General features: G+C 42.7%; 1 protein-coding gene and 1 long non-coding RNA gene across 7 annotated transcripts in view; one reads left to right on the top strand and one right to left on the bottom strand.

Moving 5' to 3' along the window:
* Window positions 1–4,912: 4,912 nt before the first annotated feature.
* LOC140455462 (uncharacterized) lies at window positions 4,913–18,627 on the bottom strand. Its single transcript, XM_072550343.1, has 2 exons — window positions 18,216–18,627; window positions 4,913–10,893 (listed from the first exon to the last, which is right to left on the bottom strand). Exon 2 carries the CDS (start codon window positions 10,436–10,438, stop codon window positions 9,347–9,349), a length of 1,092 nt encoding a protein of 363 aa, XP_072406444.1. The 5' UTR covers window positions 10,439–10,893; window positions 18,216–18,627; the 3' UTR covers window positions 4,913–9,346.
* Window positions 18,561–18,981, top strand: part of LOC140455464 (uncharacterized) — an 81,954-nt gene continuing 81,533 nt past the window's right edge. For 2 of the 6 annotated variants that reach the window (XR_011952862.1, XR_011952860.1), the window contains exon 1: window positions 18,561–18,894. This is a non-coding gene — a long non-coding RNA (uncharacterized lncRNA). The remainder of the gene's footprint in view (window positions 18,895–18,981) is intronic. The other 4 variants (XR_011952861.1, XR_011952859.1, XR_011952863.1 and 1 more) reach the window with 4 other exon arrangements.

Here is an 18,981-nt window from a genome sequence, read left to right as displayed (position 1 = left end):
ATTAACAAGAATCATTAACAAGAAAACGTATTTATTGTATTGTTCTGACAATCAGCCAAACCAAACCAGCCATTCTATCTTGGTATGCACAACACAGCAAAATTAAACTTTCAAAGACCCTCAATGGTTTCTAATCAGACTTGAATAACCAGTCTCAACTCAGTAAATAATCAATTATAAACACACTTTCATAATTAAACAAAAGACTTTGTCAGTTACTAACAACACAATAACTTTGTGGTTTAATTTTACTCTGCCAAAATAATTGTTGTCTGCCAAAATAATCTAATTGTTGTCTCTGTGTTAAACTCTTTAGTTGTCTTTTGTGTAAATGAGGCTGAAAACAGAAAAAAAAAGTTAAAAGGATGAATAAAACAACAAGACTAGCCAGATTACTTACATGATCTTCACGATGCATTAATTCACACACGGAGATTATTGTTTCTTGATCAATCATCTGAAGATGCCAATTAGGGTCACCTTTACAGTTCACCCAGATAAAGAGAGAAATACGTCTCACTTAGTTTTCCGTCTGAGCTGCCATGAACTACTCACGGAGGTTAGGCAGAGAGCTTTCAAATCTTCATCTTGTAACATCAACAGCCAGATGCACTGTCATAAAAAAAACACACTCCAAGATCCAATTCAAACTCTGACCACTCACTAACAAATTGACCGCTTCCTCCACAGGGTCCAAGTTATCATTTAACATCTGCCACCTGACTGAGCATCTTTTTCAGACTTCCTGGAACCAATTCCCAGATACTGACCTCATTAATAGCCAACTTCTGCTGGCTCTTAAAACACAGTCTTCTTCCTCCGCGATGAAGCACTGACAGAACGTTTTGATCAGGAACTAATGTAGAATTAACTTCTGGGCTTGGCCTCACAAATAAACAAAAGCTAGTTTGGTCTGCTTTCCTTTTAACATAAGCTTTTACCCACAATTCAAATGTTATCTTTTGCTCACAGGTCCCAATGGATAGCTCCAAACCAAAATTGATAAGAAGATAAACTAAAAATAATGAAACATCAATGAGAGTTCGAACAGCAACCAAACAAGTTTAACCAATGGTAAGAAAAAGAGAAGAATTGCTAACTTACAACTCTTTAAATTAAATTCTAACAAAAAAAATCCCATCTATGTACAAACAGAGATAAAGAGATAAGACACAAATATGGATGGATGGGGAAGGAACAAAACTGCCAGTGAAGTACAGATCTGGCACCAATCCGATTAGAGACCCATGAGCTATTTTATTTTTGTTTGATTTGGATTTCTTTCAACTCCTTTATGAGGACATGAGAAAGTGGACACACCAAATCTGTCTTTCATTCACTGGTTGAAGACTCATCCTTTCAGTATATCTAAATGTGTTTTTCCCCATTTCCTTTCAAGAAGGGAATTTGGAGGGGGGTGGGGGTGGGGGGGGGGAGGTTAGAGACACATAGCAAGAGCGAGATTTTCTTTTACTTTCCACTCAAAAGGTAGAGAGAAGGAAAGAGTGGGAGGGAGAGATTCACCTTTGATAGGTGAACGTTTGAGCACAATCACAAAGTTGTTGACACCTGCCCAGGAACTAATCAAAACGTTGTTGCTATGCTGAGCACTCTTCAACAGACACACAACTGTCCCGTTTGAACAAAAAAACAATCAAAAGTCAGTCACTGGGTAAAACTGGTCTGAATGGGCACTCACAGAGCTGAAACATGTAGCATCCTCCTCCACTGCTGTAAATCAGGCAGATATAACACAGAAGGAATCCCAGTGGTTCATTTTTTTTAACCCTACAACAACTTTGACAACAGTGCCTTGCTTTACAACAGTATCTTTTCCCGCTTCTTAATCCATAGTACATGTAAAGAAAATCTTTACAGGCATTACACCATGATTGGCTTGGCTTCGTGGCCAATAATGTGCATATCTACAAGAAATTTTCTTTTTACACATTTTGCAATATGCTTGTGAAATTTATGGTTGGGGGTTGTATTGAAGCCAAGAACCTGAGATATGATGCATATGGCTTTTGGAACAACGTTAATCATGGTCACAGAACCCACGCAGATGTGGGTTCAAATCCCACTCCAGGACGAGCAGAATTCCTCGCTGATTTCCTAGTGCAATAAAGAAGGTACAGAGACAGGCGAGGTGAGGCCAAGGAGGGATTTGAAAACTGACTCTAAAGCCTCACTGATGCTGATTTGTAGTGAACATCAGGATATTCCTTGAGTTTTATTGTTGAACACCTTTTGAACTGTGTCTAAACAATAGAACTTACCTGAATGAATAAAAACTGAAAGTTCATCAGCAGTACTGATTGATGACAATCAAGTGTCCATTCCAGCTGACATCAGGGACTTTACCAACTTTCACAGCTTTAGATACACAGACACGAAGACAACACTGACACCCACAGCTCTTTAATGTAAATCACATCAAACTTTGTCTATCTTTTGAAATTCACTTATGGGATTTGGCATTTCTGGCTGTGATCCATTTGATAAAAGTTAAAAAGCGCACAACACCAGGTTATAGTCCAATAGGTTTACTTGGAAGTACAAGCTTTCTGAGCACTGCTCCTTGGTCAGGTAGTTAGTGGGGCAGGATCATAGGACACAGAATTCTTTGTTCTCCACATCATTTGATAATAGGTGGACTCAAAATGCTGCTGTGAAGGGAGTTCCGGGTATTTGACCCAGTTATAGTGAAGTAAGGATGGTGTGCAGCTTGGAAGGGAACTTGTGGGCATTTGTATTCCCAGGTAACTGCTACCCTTGTCCTTCTCGGTGGTGGAGTTTTTAAATTTGAAATGCATTGTCAAGTACCCTTAGGGAGTTCATGCAATGCAGATCTTGTAGTTGGTGACACTGCTGCTGAAGAGTATTAGTAACTAATGGTGCAAATCAAGTGCTCCATTTTGTTCTTGATGTTGTCAAGCTTGTTGAGTGTTGTTGCATTCATCCAGAAAAGTGGAGAGTGATCTGTCACACTCTTCACTTGTACATTGCAGATAGTAGTCATGATTTGGAGAGTCAGGCAGTGAGTTATTCACTGCAGGATTCTTAGCCTCTGACCTTTTTTTAGCTGCAGTATTTATATGGCAAGTTCAATTGTACTTCTGGTCAATGGTGACCCCTACATTGGTGACCTTCAGTGATGGTAATACTATTGAAAATCAAGGTGCAGTGTTAGATTCTGACTTGTTTCAGATGGCCATTGACTATGGTGTGAGTAATATTTGTTATTTATCAGTCCAAGCCTGTTCAGGCCTTACTGTATACAGACACAAGCTGCTTCAGTACCTGAGAAGTGATTAACAGCTTCTGATACGTATTGTAGTCTTACGGCAGTAAGTAGTGGTCCTTGGGCCTGGCATTGCCTCAGCAAGGACTTCTGCTCTTGAGATGATTTCTCAAAGTGCAGTCTCTCCACGGCTAAACCTTTAGAAAGACTAGAATATTTGAACCTTCAGCTTTGGTGTTCTACTTAAACCAAAGGTCTGCAATGCGCAACTTTTAACCTTACTTTGCATGTTTTATGCTATAGTACAATTACTGCAATGTTTAACTTTGTTCTTTCTTTCTACCTTGTCCTTAAGATTCTGCATCTAGATACTTGTACATAAAGTCACTATGCATGGTGCTACCTTATACACTTTACGTACTCCTGTACTTTAGTACATGTGACCATCAAATCAAAATCAAATATGTGACATGAGATCATTTACAAAAAAACTAAGATGGCTGAGCTAAGTACAGTACTGAGCTAAGGATCTCCTGCAGTGCTACCCTGGAACTGAGATAATTGACCTTCAACACCACAGCTATCTTCCTTTGTGCTCGACAGAACTCTAGTCAGTGCAGTTACCCCCAATGGCCATACAACTGGCAAACAGTATGAATTACCATATCCTGCTACCTAATTGGCAATTCCGCTTTATCAGCCTGTGCTTGCAAATTTCAGAACACTGCATCTCACATTAGATCTGATTCTGCTGGTGGACAACATTTATCAAAGAACGCGGAGTGTTCTGTGAATTACACCAAAAAGTAATTGAAGATTTTTCAGTCAAACTTGCAACGTGATGAATTTGTGCATATCCAGAAGCTACATATATTAAAACAGAGGACCCTGCGTTAAAAGAGGCTATCACCTTTTTTGATGGAAAACGGGTCATGGTTCTACCCATCTCTGCTACATTCCCATGGCAATACCCTGACCAATCAGATTCCAGGTGCACAGTCTGAGAACTAAGATTAACTGTTCTTGTTCCATCTCTTCACCAACGCTGGCACAATTAATTAGCACCTTCTCTTCCTGTACAAATTGGACTCCCTTTCTCAAGTTAGCTTCTTGTATTTTAGTCTTGATGAATGCAAGACAAAAAGCTTCAATTTCACATCTCCTTTGAACACCGAATGTAGATTCCTGAGTATTTCAGTGAACAGGAAGACATTGTGCTGACAAATCAGGTACACTGAGTTACAGTGTAAGAATTTATTGAGTTATAAATCAATAGAGAAGACTGGTAAAATCACAAACATGAGTGTTACATTCAGCTTATAACAATCTTGCAACCAAACAAAACACTTGCAATGATTCAAAATCTGCCTCCAAGTGCGAATTTTGTTAACATTTTTTGGTTAGGCAAAGGGAGTAAGTGTGAAAGAATTCAGATATGGATTAGCCATAATCTAACTGAATGACATAACTGTCTCAAGGGATTACTCCAGCTCCCACATTTCTTAAAATTTCTCTCTACTCATCTCCAATAAGAAATAGTCAGTGTCATCCTCTTCAACCTCTAGCTCAGCCTCTGACCCCCCAGATCACAACTTTTTGGAGAGAAATTTGCATTTCATGGTTAGTTTAAGTTTATTTAGGATGAAATAATCAAAGCATGTTAATCAATTAACAGTATTATGTTTAATTCTAGCTCATTTAAAAAAAATACACAACATATCACGACTCAGCTGGGAACCCATCTTTAGTTAAAGGCATATCACCATTTCTCAGTGAGAATTTCCAGTATATCAAGATTGAAGGAGCGAGTTCCAACAACGGCTCATCCTACTACATCACCATCATACCTTTATCAAGTACCTGGCATAATGGCTGTTAGAGAAAAGGTAGAAAGATTTATTATGCAAATTGAAAAAGAGCAATAGATTTATTTTACATTAGTCGAGTTTTAATTTGCAGTGTTTTAGAAGATAAACCATGTTTAGCTATATCACACTATTATTTGTGTCAGAGTTTTGTTCTGTAATAGTCTTTACAGTACAATTCTTTTTGACCTTTATTCCATAATACTATGTATTAACCAAACCTTGAAGTATAATTATCAACAACACCTCATCTTTCATACACTGATTGTCATCATGCACATATTTTACACACACTCTATACAGATCAAGTATCATCTACTTTGCAATCCCTATATTTTAGGTTATATGCGAATTTACCAATGTTAAAAAGTAATTTGTTCCAAGCACCAATTGTAGTAACTATATTCCCCAGCAGATGACCTCTAAATCAGAATCCTATCAGTGACCATTTGATATAATGAGAATGCTCATCAACTAAGTCTGATATGACAGGCTCATGGTACCAAGCATGCGGGCAAGACAGTACATGTCCTCTTCTCCCGAATAAATGAGTAAAAAAAGCATATTGTAAAATGTGCCACTCTGTTTGTGAGAAGTTATAAAAATAAGAGAACAAAGTCTAATGAGAGCGAAGGTCAAATAAATAATTGACTTCATAGGAAACAGTTAGAAGATAATGGGAAGTCTCATCAGGAATAAGTGTGATTAAGAGCCAGAGATTGATCTCTCATTCCCGAAACCACTTAGAATCCAGCCTTGTCTCAGTTGGACCTCTCTCTCTCTTTCGACACTCATTTGTAGATCACAGTTTTAGGAAGGTTGTATCATTGGTCAGCTCCCCGTACGATGCAATTTTGAGCAGGTGACAGTTATCCAGACCAGTAATGTGACCCACCTAAGTCAGTTGGCCTTGCAGAACACTGGTGACATTACTTGTTTCCGAGACTTCAATGGTTGTAGTGCAACCCTCACAGTGGATCCTGAGAGGGTGTTGCAGAGGTGGTGCTATTGGAAGCACTTATGGTGTACATGTCTGCAGTGCTGAACCTCTAGCAGGGCATCATAAAGGAGGGTGGTGAGGGTTATGTCTTTGCACAGAAAGCTTCATCCTTGCACTTTACAATTCTTCACACATTACTAGAGTATGCTAAATGCTTTGGAAAGCCTGCTGTCTGCTTCCTTGTCTACAGTGGCATCAAAACTCTCCAAATTGGTAAAAACTGCTCAAAAGCATTCAGCTTGGTTCTCTCGATGATAATGCCTAACACATTGGAGTCCAGGGCATTTTTCATTTGAAGAATTGAATCATCCCGGAGTAACACATTGAAAATGCACTAATTAAACAATTAGCTCTTCTCCTTTGTCTTTGTACCAGAGGATGCCAAGATGGAAAAGATGAATGCCAAGAGGATTCATCTCCCTCATTGTAGCCAACTCCTGGCTCCTAAGACTTCCTTCAATGCCAGGAACTGTGATGTTGAAATTGCCAAGGACAAGTTTGGATGAGTTTTATTGAACTGCATAAAACATATCTTATTCAGCTGCATGAGTAGAGTTGCACACTGCTGGCCTTACAGCAGGAGGCGAAGGGATGTGATGAATTTGGAGTGGCTGATTGACAGACTCAAAAGCTTTGTGGCAACAGCTTCCTTCGTACAACTGACCAGTTTGTTTTCATTTACACTGCAGTTCAATAATATCACTGCATATGGTTGTGCCTAGAAAGTGTTAACAAAGCACCATCTTTCAAAGGTCAAAGCACATGTCAAGCTTGAAACTGAAGACCACAATCTGTTGTCCAAGCCAGAAGCTGAAGACAACAGCAGTGACGAAAAGAAAGCCTAAGTGTCACCTGCACCTTAGGTTGAATATGGAAGCAAGAACCATGATAAGTCAATAGATTTGCTACCTAGACTTAAGTATTATTCCTGTAAGTTAACAAACCTTTCCTGAGTTACATCAGTGCACTGTCTCCTACTGATTAAGTGGTTAAGGTCGCAACTGAAGAAATAGGTATTCAATCAGTGCAGAGTCATGGAATTTGAGTTTAAGTAAATTACCCATTTCAACACCTTCCCACCTGGCTATAGTTCATCCCTTGTGTAATCCTCATCCATGGTACTGATGCTTCTAGACTAGACTAATGCTCTCCTATCCAGCTTCCCATCTTCTCACACCATCCAGAAACTTCATACTCTCTATCCTAACTCTCAGATATCACTGCTGTGCTCACTGACCTACATTAGTCTGTACTTCCCCAGTACCTCCAATTATAAAATTCTCATGTTCAAACATAAATTGTTCCCTGGCCTCACTCCCTCCCTCTGCCAAACCCAGCCCCACCTCTCTCAGATCTCTGCAGTTCAGGTCTTTAGTATATCTGCCCCACTTCCTTCATGTCATCATGATGGCCAGGTCTTCAACATCTAGATTCCAAGCTCAGGAACTCCCCCCTCAAAACTCCACATTTTCTCTATACTCCCACCTTATATATCTTTTAAACTAAACCTTTAGAACCACTGCAATCCCCAACTCATCTGTCCCTCATTCATAGATGATGCCTGTTCAGAGTTGGGTGTTTCTGCTATTGATCTTTATGGGGCTGACCAGGCCAATTCCTGACCCATAGATCTTTGGAAACAAGGGGTACAATTTCCAAAGGGATTGTAGGAGAGAGCGAGCAGGAATTGCTTCCTTTTATTCTTTCTTTCCATACTATTGCGCTGCCTTATCACTAAGCTGTTGAGGCTGAAAGTATGATAGATAAATTGCTGCCATTCTGAAGTGCCTCTCTATCATTAAGATCAATCTATATACAACACCACAACCGAGAAGGGGAACAAATACCCTCCAGTCTATCCCAATCCCGGCAATCAGACAAAAAACAAAGCCTGCAGTCACAATGGTATTCCAGTGGAGTTCTTCTAAGCTGGCAGACATTTGCTCAAGTGAAGAGTCCATTCCCTCATCCCATGGATTTTCAGGGTAAATAAGTTTCCCTTGGCTTCAAGAATATCATAACTGTAGCTGTTCAAGAGATAAATTAGGCTGTGCAAACAACTGAGATGTTTCCATCTTGCCATAGCATGGAAAATGCTGACACATTCTCCTGAATTACCCACATATCGTGGTTGACGAAATCGTCAGGGATGCAGTGCTATTCCCCATCATATCTCCTTTCTTTTGGTGTCAATTTCTATATGATTGTAACTGCATGAAACACCTCAGGATGTCTTGCTGTATTGGTGCTGTATAAATGCACATTTTTGTAGGGGGTTGATGTCCTCTTTCCCATTCACTCCAATCCACAAGATACTGACTTGAACATTGAGTAACTTCTACTGCTTTGTTTGAGATGCCATTTGGCACATGGACAGCTAGATAGTAAAATGATGTGAGACAATGGAGACTGTCACAGTTGAACCACATCCTGCCCTACCTGACGTCCCAGCTGGACTGACTGATGAGGAACGGTATTCCTTCCTCATTCTCCCCCTGCATAGGCCAGAGACACTAAAGGTAATTGAGGTATTTCCATTACTATCCCAGGAATTGCTCATCTCAGAGTTCATACTGGTCAATCAGAAGCTGAAATCTTTTTAACCACTGTGCATCTGATTGTCTTCTTGGTCAGGGAGAGAGAGAGTCAGTGAGTGCCTTGTACCTGACACAGCACTGAAAGGACACTGAATTCATACAGGACCTTCTGTACATATTGATGTCTTCGTTTGGTGATCCAGTCAAAAGGTTAAATTTGACCTTTTTGAAATGAATGGATGATGGTGGGAGAGATTTGAGACAGACCCTGCTGAGGCAGATGATACTTTGGAATAACAGGTCCCCTGTGAGAGCACAGGAGGGTAAACAACACAGACAACTCTCAGTGCAACAGAAGCAGGTGACTCAGCTCCAAGTCTGTGTGGAGACATTGGTGTGCGGTTGACCTCACATCAACAGGAGTGTACTTCCTGAATGACTTCGCCTGGTGTGCCATGTTAGCTGAGAACCAATTAAAGGCAGTATTACTGAATTCACACTGAATGGGTCTCTCCTGTGGGAGAGGCCATGGTTTCTCACCAGTTGCATCTGCTGGTGCTTTAGGATGTCAGAGGAGTGGCTGAAAGTTTTGTTGCAAACATCATGGCTGAAGAGCTCCTTCCTTGTTTGAATACTCAAGGAGTCCCAAGAGAGTTGAAGAGGTCACAAATGCTTCAGCAGAAACCTCTCATTTGAAGGGTTACTCCCCTGTCTGGATGTCACGTGAGACCAGTAAGTACGGTGACTCAGAGAATGATTTGTTGCACACCTCGTATGTTAACTGTTTCTCCCCTGCATGAATGCGCTGGTGTTTCCGCAAGTTTGAAGAGTCAGAGAAGGATTTGTCACACACCTCGCACGTGAACGGCTTCTCCCCAGTGTGGATGCGTTGGTGGAGAAGTAGGGTCCACGACCGTGAGAATGACTTCTCGCACACCTCACAGGTGAAGGGGTTCTCCCCTGTGTGAATGCGCTGGTGCTCGAGGAGGGTCGATGAGCGTAAGAACGATTTATCGCATACCTCGCAGACGAAAGGTTTCTCTCCGGTGTGGATGCGCCTGTGTTGCAGGAGGGTCGATGACCGTGTGAACGATTTGTCACACACCTCACACGTGAACGGTTTCTCCCCAGTGTGAATGCGCTGGTGCACAAGCAGCGGCCATGACTGAGAGAATGATTTGTTGCATACCTCGCACTTGAATGGCTTGTCGCCCGTGTGGATGCGCTGGTGAGTCATGAGCGTCGCAGAGAGCGTGAAGGCCTGGTCACACACCTCACACTTGAATGGTTTCTGCCCAGTGTGACGGTATTGGTGTTTGCGAAGGTTTGACGGGTAAGAGAATGACGTGTCACAAACCTCACACGTATACGGCTTCTTCCCAGTGTGAATGCGTTGGTGCGCACGGAGATTTGACGACTGTGAGAACGATTTGTTGCACACGTTACATGTGAATGGCTTCTCCCCTGTGTGAATGCGATGGTGCACACGGAGGGTTGAGGACTGTGCAAAAGATTTGTGGCATACCTCACATGTGAATGGTTTCTCCCTGGTGTGAGAGTCTTGTCGATTGAGGAGGGTCGATAACTGTGAGAACGAGCTATCGTATCCCTTGCACGTCACTGATTTCTCCCCTGTCTGAATCTTTGGGTAGGACAGAAGATGGGAGGATTGAGTGAAAGGCATCTCAGAAACATCACAACTGAAGGACTTTTCCCAGGTATGCATCATCTGCCTCGGAGACATCACTATAGTTTCAGTACAAACCTCACAGTTGAATGGTTTCTCTTCCATGTGGCTGTCCCTATGTTCGCAGCGGCACAACTGAAGCACCTTGCGTGATTGGTGAGGTCAGGACTCTAACCCTCCGCACAAGCCTCACATTTGAACAGAAATGAGTCAGTGACTCCCAAGGCTTGATGAGTGAATGCAGCGCTCACCACTCAGAAGCCACTCACACTTCTTCCCAGCCTCACCCTGACCAATCACCCACAGCCGAACTTTCAGAAAGGTTAGTTCTGATGGAAGGCTACACACCACTGACCAGTTTCAGATCCGATATGTCAAAGCTCCCCTGACCCGACCAATTTCCAGATGATGGTTTCACTGCCCAACCTTTGTGTTAAGCAATGCTGTGAAGGGACTGGATATCTTCCCACAATTGTGCAGTTGCTCCTTGGTTGATGGCCAAGATTTATTCCCAGTATCTATCCTCTCTGTATCCTCTGGTGGAGTATGGTGCAATCCTTCTGTAAAACAAGAAAAAGGGAAAAAATGATTTTTCCAACTCACTTTCTTCCTTTGCTGAAGGGATCGATTCCCCTGTGTGGGAGACTCAATTACAAGATCTTGCTTTTTCCTCACTTGTGTGACACCCCATGAATCTAGCAGAGACAGTGGATAGTGACCCGAAGATAACAATGCCCAGAGTGTGGTGCTGGGAAAAAAAAAATCACAGCAGGTCAGGTAGCATACGAGGAGCAGGAGAATCGATGTTTTGGGCAGAAGCCCTTCATCAGGAATGAGGATTGTGGGCTGGGGGGCTGAGAGATAAATGAGAGAAGGGTGGGGCTGGGGGTGGGAGGTAGCTGGGAATGTGATAGGTGGATGAAGATGGGGGCAGGGGAGGGTGATAGGTCAGAGAAGGTGGAGTGGATAGTTGGAAGGAAGATGGACAGGTCAAAAGGGCAGTGCCGAGTTGGAGGCTTGGGACTGGTAAAATCCACATTGATCCCATATGCTTGCAGGGTCCCAAGGCAGAAGATGAGGCATTCTTTCTTTAGGCTTCGGGTGGTTAGGGCTTGGCAATGGAGGAGGCACAGAACCTGCATGTCCTTGGTGGAATGGGAGGGGGAGTTAAAGTGTTCAGTCATGGGCTGGTGGGGTTGGTTGTTGTGGGTGTCCGAGAAATGTTCTCTGGGATGATCCACAAGTTGGCGTCCTGTCTCCCTGACGTAGACGAGACCACATTGGAGCTATATTCTTTCCTCTGCATATCTTTCCAGGTACAGTGTTAACTGACATTCAATTCATCATAAGCTCAAGTCTTGCTGGCAAAGATAAACTTGATCTTTAGGATATGCATTTAACATAAATGCATATCAGGTGATATGTTGATTGAATATGTTGAAAATCCTCCTCTTATTTTCCAAAATTACTTGAAGAAAACACAAAGTTGGAAGTGTTAGAAGCAGAGGAAAATATTGATTAAGGGCACCTGGTTGAAGATTTATCCTGGGAAATTGATTAGTGGAGTGTGGGTTGTGCAATCAGCCAGAGCACTGGGTAAAACTATCAAACTCGAAAACGAGGCTTTTGGGAAAGGCCAAGCCCTTCTGGTAAAAATCTATAAATAAGGCATTAAAAGATATTGAAATAACTGTGTCTTCTAGTAATGACAGCAAAATGCTATGACACTGGATAATCGGTGATTAATGGTTCAAATTCAAACATGGAAAATTTGTTTCACAAATAGAATTATTGAGAGAAATGTTTACCATGGACATTCTCTCATCCCTCATCTCAGCAAACCCACATTTCCTTCTGTTAAACTAGATATTCACATGAATGAGAAATTATCATAAAAAAGGTATTTGTCTCAACCACTCCATACTGCGAATCTAAAGTTTGAAGTTTTAGGAATTTATGGATTAAAATCAAAAATGACTACATCAAAACATTCAGCTTATCCTAGAATTCTAAATATATTCCGTCAAGGAAGGGAAACTGCAACACTGCCTGTTCTAGCCTATATGATTACTCCACACACCATGGCAAACTCTGGCAGTCTTCTGAAGCAGCCGAGCAAACCATAGTGAACAATCACTACAAAATGTAATAAAGAGAGAAATTAGAGAGATCTGGCATTATGTCAGATTAAAATGAAGGTGATCTCAACCCAGTGAAGTCTGTAAACTCTCCCTTACCAAGGTCTGAGTCCCCAAGTGAGGAGAGCTACCCACAGACTGTATCAACTTGGAAACATAAACTCCTCTGTCACCATCCATGGGAATGTCCCACCCTATATTCAGCTGAGGAGGTCCTCAATACTGACTCCATGAGCGTCATGTCTTTCAACCAAACAAGTGCAAGAAAAACTAATCACTTTGCTCCCAACTGATGAATGAGTGTTATACCATGATAGTCATCACAACGGAAGTAAACTTAGAACATATTTGCACCATTGTAGATGGACATTGCATGATAAAATCTGTACAAAGACTGTAGGGAGAGGCTTTTCTGAGAGGAACATTTCTGAAACTGTCCAAAGAGACAACAGATGCAGATGGAAAACTACAAAAGCTAAACATTTGGACTATGCCTGGAATTAGCTTTTCAGGTTATAGTTTCGTTTTGGTAAGATCCATTGATCTGAAAATCAATCGCAGGTAGATCTTGTAGTGTTTTCTTGTTATGAAGGAAATCCTTTGGTATCTTTAGACTGCACACTCAGGATTCACTTTTAGGCTGATACAGTAAAATTTTGAGAAGATTTCCTCATGACGGATCTTGCATTTTTAATTAATAACTAACGACATACCTTGAGGGTATCTAATTATATTGTTTTAGCTGCCAGCAGGATAATAGAATTACTTTAAAATCAACAAAACCGTTAAGAGGATGACTGCGAATAGGTTACCACAAAAGGATAATGTTGATGGATCTGAATAGAAGAGACATGGAGTAATAGAGTTAATGATCAGGCTCTAGGGAGTTCTAAAGAACAAACAGGCCTACAGATGCAAGTGCATAGTTCTTTGAAAGTGTCACAGGTTGACTGGGTGGTGAACAAGGCATTAGGCACACTTGCCTCAAGATATTGCGAGGCCACTTTTAGAATACTCTATAAGAATGATGTTATGAAACTTTAATGGGTTCAGAAGAGACTTACAAGGATGGTGTTGGGGTCGGAGGTTTGAACTATAGAGGGAGGCTGAATAGGCTGGGGTTATTTTCCCTGGAGTGTGGGAGGATGGGGATGATGTTATCGAGGTTTATAAAATCATGAGGAGCTTGGATAGGGAGAAATGTTAAGGGCTTTTTCCCTCAGAGTAGGGGAGTAGAGGACACAAGTTTAAGGTGAGAGGCGAAAGATTTAAAAGCGGTCTGAAGGATATTTTCATGCAGATGGTGGTGTATGTATGAAATGAGCTGCCAGAGGAAGTGGCGGAGGCAGGTAAAATTACAACATTTAAAAGGCCCCTGGATGGGTATATGAATAGAAAGGATTTAGAGGGATAAGGACCAAATGTTAGCAAATGGGACTAGATTAGTTTAGAATCTGGACAGTACAGATGATTTGGACAAAAGGGATCCATTTCTGTGCTGCAACTAAGGACAAAAAGGTAATGAGGGAGAGAATAGGGACCCTCAAAAATCAGCAAGGCAACAGACGTGTGGAGCTGCAGGAGATGGGGGAAGATACTGAATGAGCATTTTACATCAATGTTTACTATGGATAAGGACATGGGAGACATAGAATGTGGGGAAACAGATGGTGACATTTGAAAAATATCCATATTAGAGGTGGTGGTGCTGGATATCTTGAAACACATAAAAATGGATAAAACCTCAGGACCTGATCAGGTGTACTGTGCAACTCTGTGGGAAAGTAGGGAAGTGATTGCTGGGCTCCTTGCTGAGATATTTGTATCATTGATAGTCATGGGTGAAGTACTGGAAGACTGGAGGTTGGTTAAAGTGATGCCACTGTTTAAGAAAGGTGGTAAGAAAAAAACCAAGGAACTATAGACTGGTGAGCCTGACAATGCTGGTGGGCAAATTGTTGGAGGGAATCCTGAAGGACAGGATTTACATATATTTGGAAAGGACTGATTAGGAATAGTCAACATTGCTTTGTGCCTGGGAAGGTATGCCTCATGAACTTGGTTGAGTGTGTTGAAGAAGCAAAGAGGATTGACAGAGACAGAGCAGAATACGTGATCTATATGGACTTCAGTAAGACATTCGACAAGGTTCCCTATGGGAGACTGGTTAGCAAGCTTAGATCTCATGGAATACAGGGAGAACTGTATTTGGATACAGAACTGGTTCAAAGGTAGAAGAGAGGGGGTGGCGGTGGAGGGTTGCTTTTCAGACTGGAGGCCTGTAACCAATGGTATACCATAAAGATTGGTGCTGGGTCCAATGCTTTTTATCATTTATTTAAAATGATTTGGATATAAGCATAGGAGGAACAGTTAGTAAGTTTGCAGATGACACCAAAATTGGAGATGCAGTGGACAGTGAAGGTTACCTCAGAATACAATGGGATCTGGATCAGATTTGCCAATGGGTGGTGAAGTGGCAGATGGAGTCTCATCTAGATAAATGAGAGGTGCTGCATTTTGGGAAAGCAAATCTTAGCAGGACTTATGCACTTAATGGCAAGGTCCTGGGGAGTGTTGCTGAACAAAGAGACCTTGGAGTGCAGGTTCATAGCTCTTTGAAAGTGGAGTTGCAGGTAGTTAGGATAGTGAAGGAGGCATTTAGTAAGCTTTCCTTTATTGGTCAGAGTATTGAGTACAGGAGTTGGGAGGTCATATTGCGGCTGTACAGGACATTGGTTAGGCCACTGTTGGAATGTTGCATGCAATTCTGGTCTCCTTCCTATCGGAAGGATGTTGTGAAACTTGAAAGCGTTCAGAAAAGATTTACAAGGAAATTGCCAGGGTTAGAGGATTTGAGCTATAGGGAGAGGCTAAATGTAGAACATAGAATAGTACAGCACAGAACAGGCCCTTCGGCACATGATGTTGTCCTGAGGATTATTCCTAATCTAAAATAAAATAACCTAACCTACGCACCCTTCAACTCACTGCTATCCATGTGCATGCCCAGCAGTCGCTTAAATGTCCCTAATGATTCTGCTTCCACCACCACAGCTGGCAACACATTCCATGCATTCACAACTCTCCGCATATAGAATCTACTTCTGATATCTTCCCTATATCTTCCTCCTAGTATTTCAAAACTATGACACCTCGTGCCAGTCAATCCTGCCCTGGTGAAAAGTCTCTGGCTATTGACTCTATCCATGCCTCTCATTACCATGCATACCTTAATCAGGTCACTTCTCTTCCTCCTTCTCTCCAGAGAGAAAAGTCCAAGCTTAGTCAACCTCTCTTCATAAGAAAAGCCCTCCAGTCCAAGCAGTATCCTGGTAAACCTTCTTTGCACCCTCTCCAAAGCCTCCGTATCTTTCCTATCATAGGGCAACCAGAACCGGACACAATATTCCAAGGGTGGTCTCACTTGTAGAGCTGCAGCAAAACCTTCTGGCTCTTAAGCTCAATCCCCTTGTTATTGAAAGCCAAAATACCATATGCTTTCTTAACAATCCTGTCCACTTGGGTGACAGCTTTGAGGAATCTATGCATTTGAACACCAAGGTCCCTCTGTTCCTCCACACTGCCAAGAATCCTGTTTGTAATCCTATATTGAGCATTCAAGTTCGACCTTCCAAAATGCATCACTTCGCATTTATCCAGGTTGAACTCTATCTGCCATTTCTCAACCCAGCTCTGCATCCTGTCTATGTCAGGCTGCAGCCTGCAATAGCCCTTGATACTATCAACAGCACCTCCAATCTTTGGGTCACTGGCAAATTTACTAACTCAACCTCAACCTCCTAATCCAAGTCATTTGTAAAATACTACAAAGAGCAGAGGCCCACGAACAGAGCTCTGCGGAACATCACTTACCACTGACCTCCAGGCAGAATACTTTCCATCTACAACCACTCTCTGCCTTCTGTCAGCCAACCAGTTCTGAATCCAGACAGCCAATCTCCCTGTATCCCATACCTCCTGACTTTATTAATGAGCCTACCATGGGGAACCTTATCAAATGCCTTGCTGAAGTCCACATACACCACATCCACTGCCCGATCTTCATCGACTCTGTCTCGTCACCTCCTCAAAGAACTCAATAAGATTTGTGAGGCATGAATTACCCCTCACCTAGCCATGCTGACTGCCTTTAATCATGCTATGCTTTTCCAAACAAACAGTCATAAATCCTATCCCTCAGAATCATTTCCAAAACCTTGCTGACCACAGACTTAAGACTGACTGGTCTCCAATTGCTAGGGATTTCCCCATTACCCTTCTTGAAAAGAGGAACAGCATTTGCCTCATTCCAATCCTCCAGGATGCCCCCATGGAGAGTGAGGAAGCAAAGATCTTTGCCAAGCAGCTGAGCAACCGCATTTCTTGTTTCCTGGAGCAACCAAGGATAAACCTGGTCTGGCCCTGGGGAATTATCTGATCAGATTCCCTATAGTGATGAAACAGGCTCGTCTGCCCAACATGTCCACACCGACCCTCCGAAGAGTAACCCACCCAGACCCATTTCCCTCTGACTAATGTACCTAACACTATGGGCAATTTAGCATGGTCAATCCACCTGACCTGCATATCTTTTGGTCTTCAATCTTAATGTTTGCTAAAAATTCCAGCACATCAACCTTGATCTGCTCAAGCCTGTTTCCCAGCTCTTCAAAGTTCTCATTCACAACAACGTCACTTTCCTTAATGAAAACTGAAGCAAAATAACTCATTTAGGGCTTCCCCTATCTGCTCAGATCCACGTACAAGTTCCCTACACAATCCCTGACCGGCCCAACCTTCTTCATGATCATTCTTATTCCTCACGTATGAGTAAAAAGCCTTTGGGTTTTCCCAAAGCTGGGACTGCTTCCCTTGGTGCATCAGAGACTGAGGGGTGACATTATAGATGTTTATAAAATCATGAGGGACACAGATAGGGTAAATAGCCAAAGTCTTTTCCCCAGGGTGAGGGAGTAAAAAACTAGAGGGCATAGGCTTACGGTAAGAGGGCAACAATATAAAACAGACCTAAGGGGCAATTTTGTCACACAGAGGGTGGTGCATGTATGAAATAAAATGCCAGAGGATGCAGTGGAGGCTAATACAATTACAGCATTTAAAAGGCATCTGGATGGGTATATAAATAGGAAGGGTGTAGACAGATATGGACCAAGTGCTGGCAAATTGGACTAGATTAGGTTAGAGTATAAGAGGCATAGACGAGTTGGACCAAAGGGTCTATTTCCATGCTGTGCATCACTATGACTTTAACTCCCGTAATTGATTAGCTCCTTGAACTGGGGTCGTCCAATTGCAGGGTTTTTTGTTGCATTCATTGTGAGAACCTTGACATTTGGGCCAGCATTTATTACTAACCCCTAACTGCTCATAGAGAGAATCAACCATATTGCTGGCGTTTTGAAGTCACACAGGTCAGATGAGCTAAGGAGAGAGTCAGGTGCTTTTATAACAATGTTTTCATTAGGCCATTGTTTCATTTCAGATATACACTGAGCTCGAATTCTTCATCTACCATGGTGCGATTTGATCCTTATCCACAGGACCTATTCCTGTACTGTATAACTCTGCGGCTATGAGTATTAAAAATACAGACCCCCCCAACCAGCATGTTAGAAAAGACGAGAGGATGGAACTAGCTGAATTACTCTTACAGAGAACAAACAGACTGAATGACCACCTTTCATCCAGCAACTATTGTACAGCCCTGCAGCTACACTCACCATCTCCTCATTGGATCTTCAGCCCCCGAGCGGAAGTGAACCTGCCCCGGAAGTGAATCCGCCGGAGTAGTAATATGATTGATGTTCCACCCAGCCAATGGAGTACTCAGCTCCACCAAAGCACGCGCACCAATCATGGTGACGCAGGCCGGTTGAGGACAGTACCATTGGTGCGCGGGCGCTGTGGAGACGCGGTCTCACCGGCTCTCTCTAAGATGCACCCACTTTTATCATGATAGAGGAGGAGGAGGAGGAGGAAGCGTGCTGTCTGAAGGGCGGTGCCGACTCTGCTTCCCAGAAGTATGGTCTTTCTAGGAAACTGAAGATTGGACGCGTTCTGTGGGAATGCGCGCGCAGTTGCTGGAGGCAGGCGCTGTGGTGGGAGCCCCTGTTTCCCCCACTTCACCCCGCTCCTACCTCCACGTGACCCTCCTTCGCTCCGCCCCTGCTCCTCTCCCCACCCTCCGGCAAAACCGCAGCGCGCCCCTGTACCACCCACGTGACCAGTGCCGTCCTTCCCGCCTCGGGTTCGCGCTCCCAGATTTAAACGCCCAGTCTCAACCGTCGCTGAGCCACCTTTTAAAAAAATGGGGTTTATAACCTGACGGTGGTCGATGAGACGGACTGAACCCGTCTGTTCCTCCAGTGGATTCATTTGAGGCGTCTCTGGCCGCCAATTGTAAGAAATCTAATCATTTGCTTCGGTTCTGTGGATATTTCCGTCAGTATTCCCCAAAGGGAGTCGGAGTCAGTCCGATGGTACCTC

Source organism: Chiloscyllium punctatum, chromosome 30 (assembly GCF_047496795.1).
Source record: "Chiloscyllium punctatum isolate Juve2018m chromosome 30, sChiPun1.3, whole genome shotgun sequence".
In the NCBI taxonomy this organism is placed as follows: Eukaryota; Metazoa; Chordata; class Chondrichthyes; order Orectolobiformes; family Hemiscylliidae; genus Chiloscyllium; species Chiloscyllium punctatum.
This window is presented reverse-complemented; position numbering and strand designations above follow the sequence as displayed.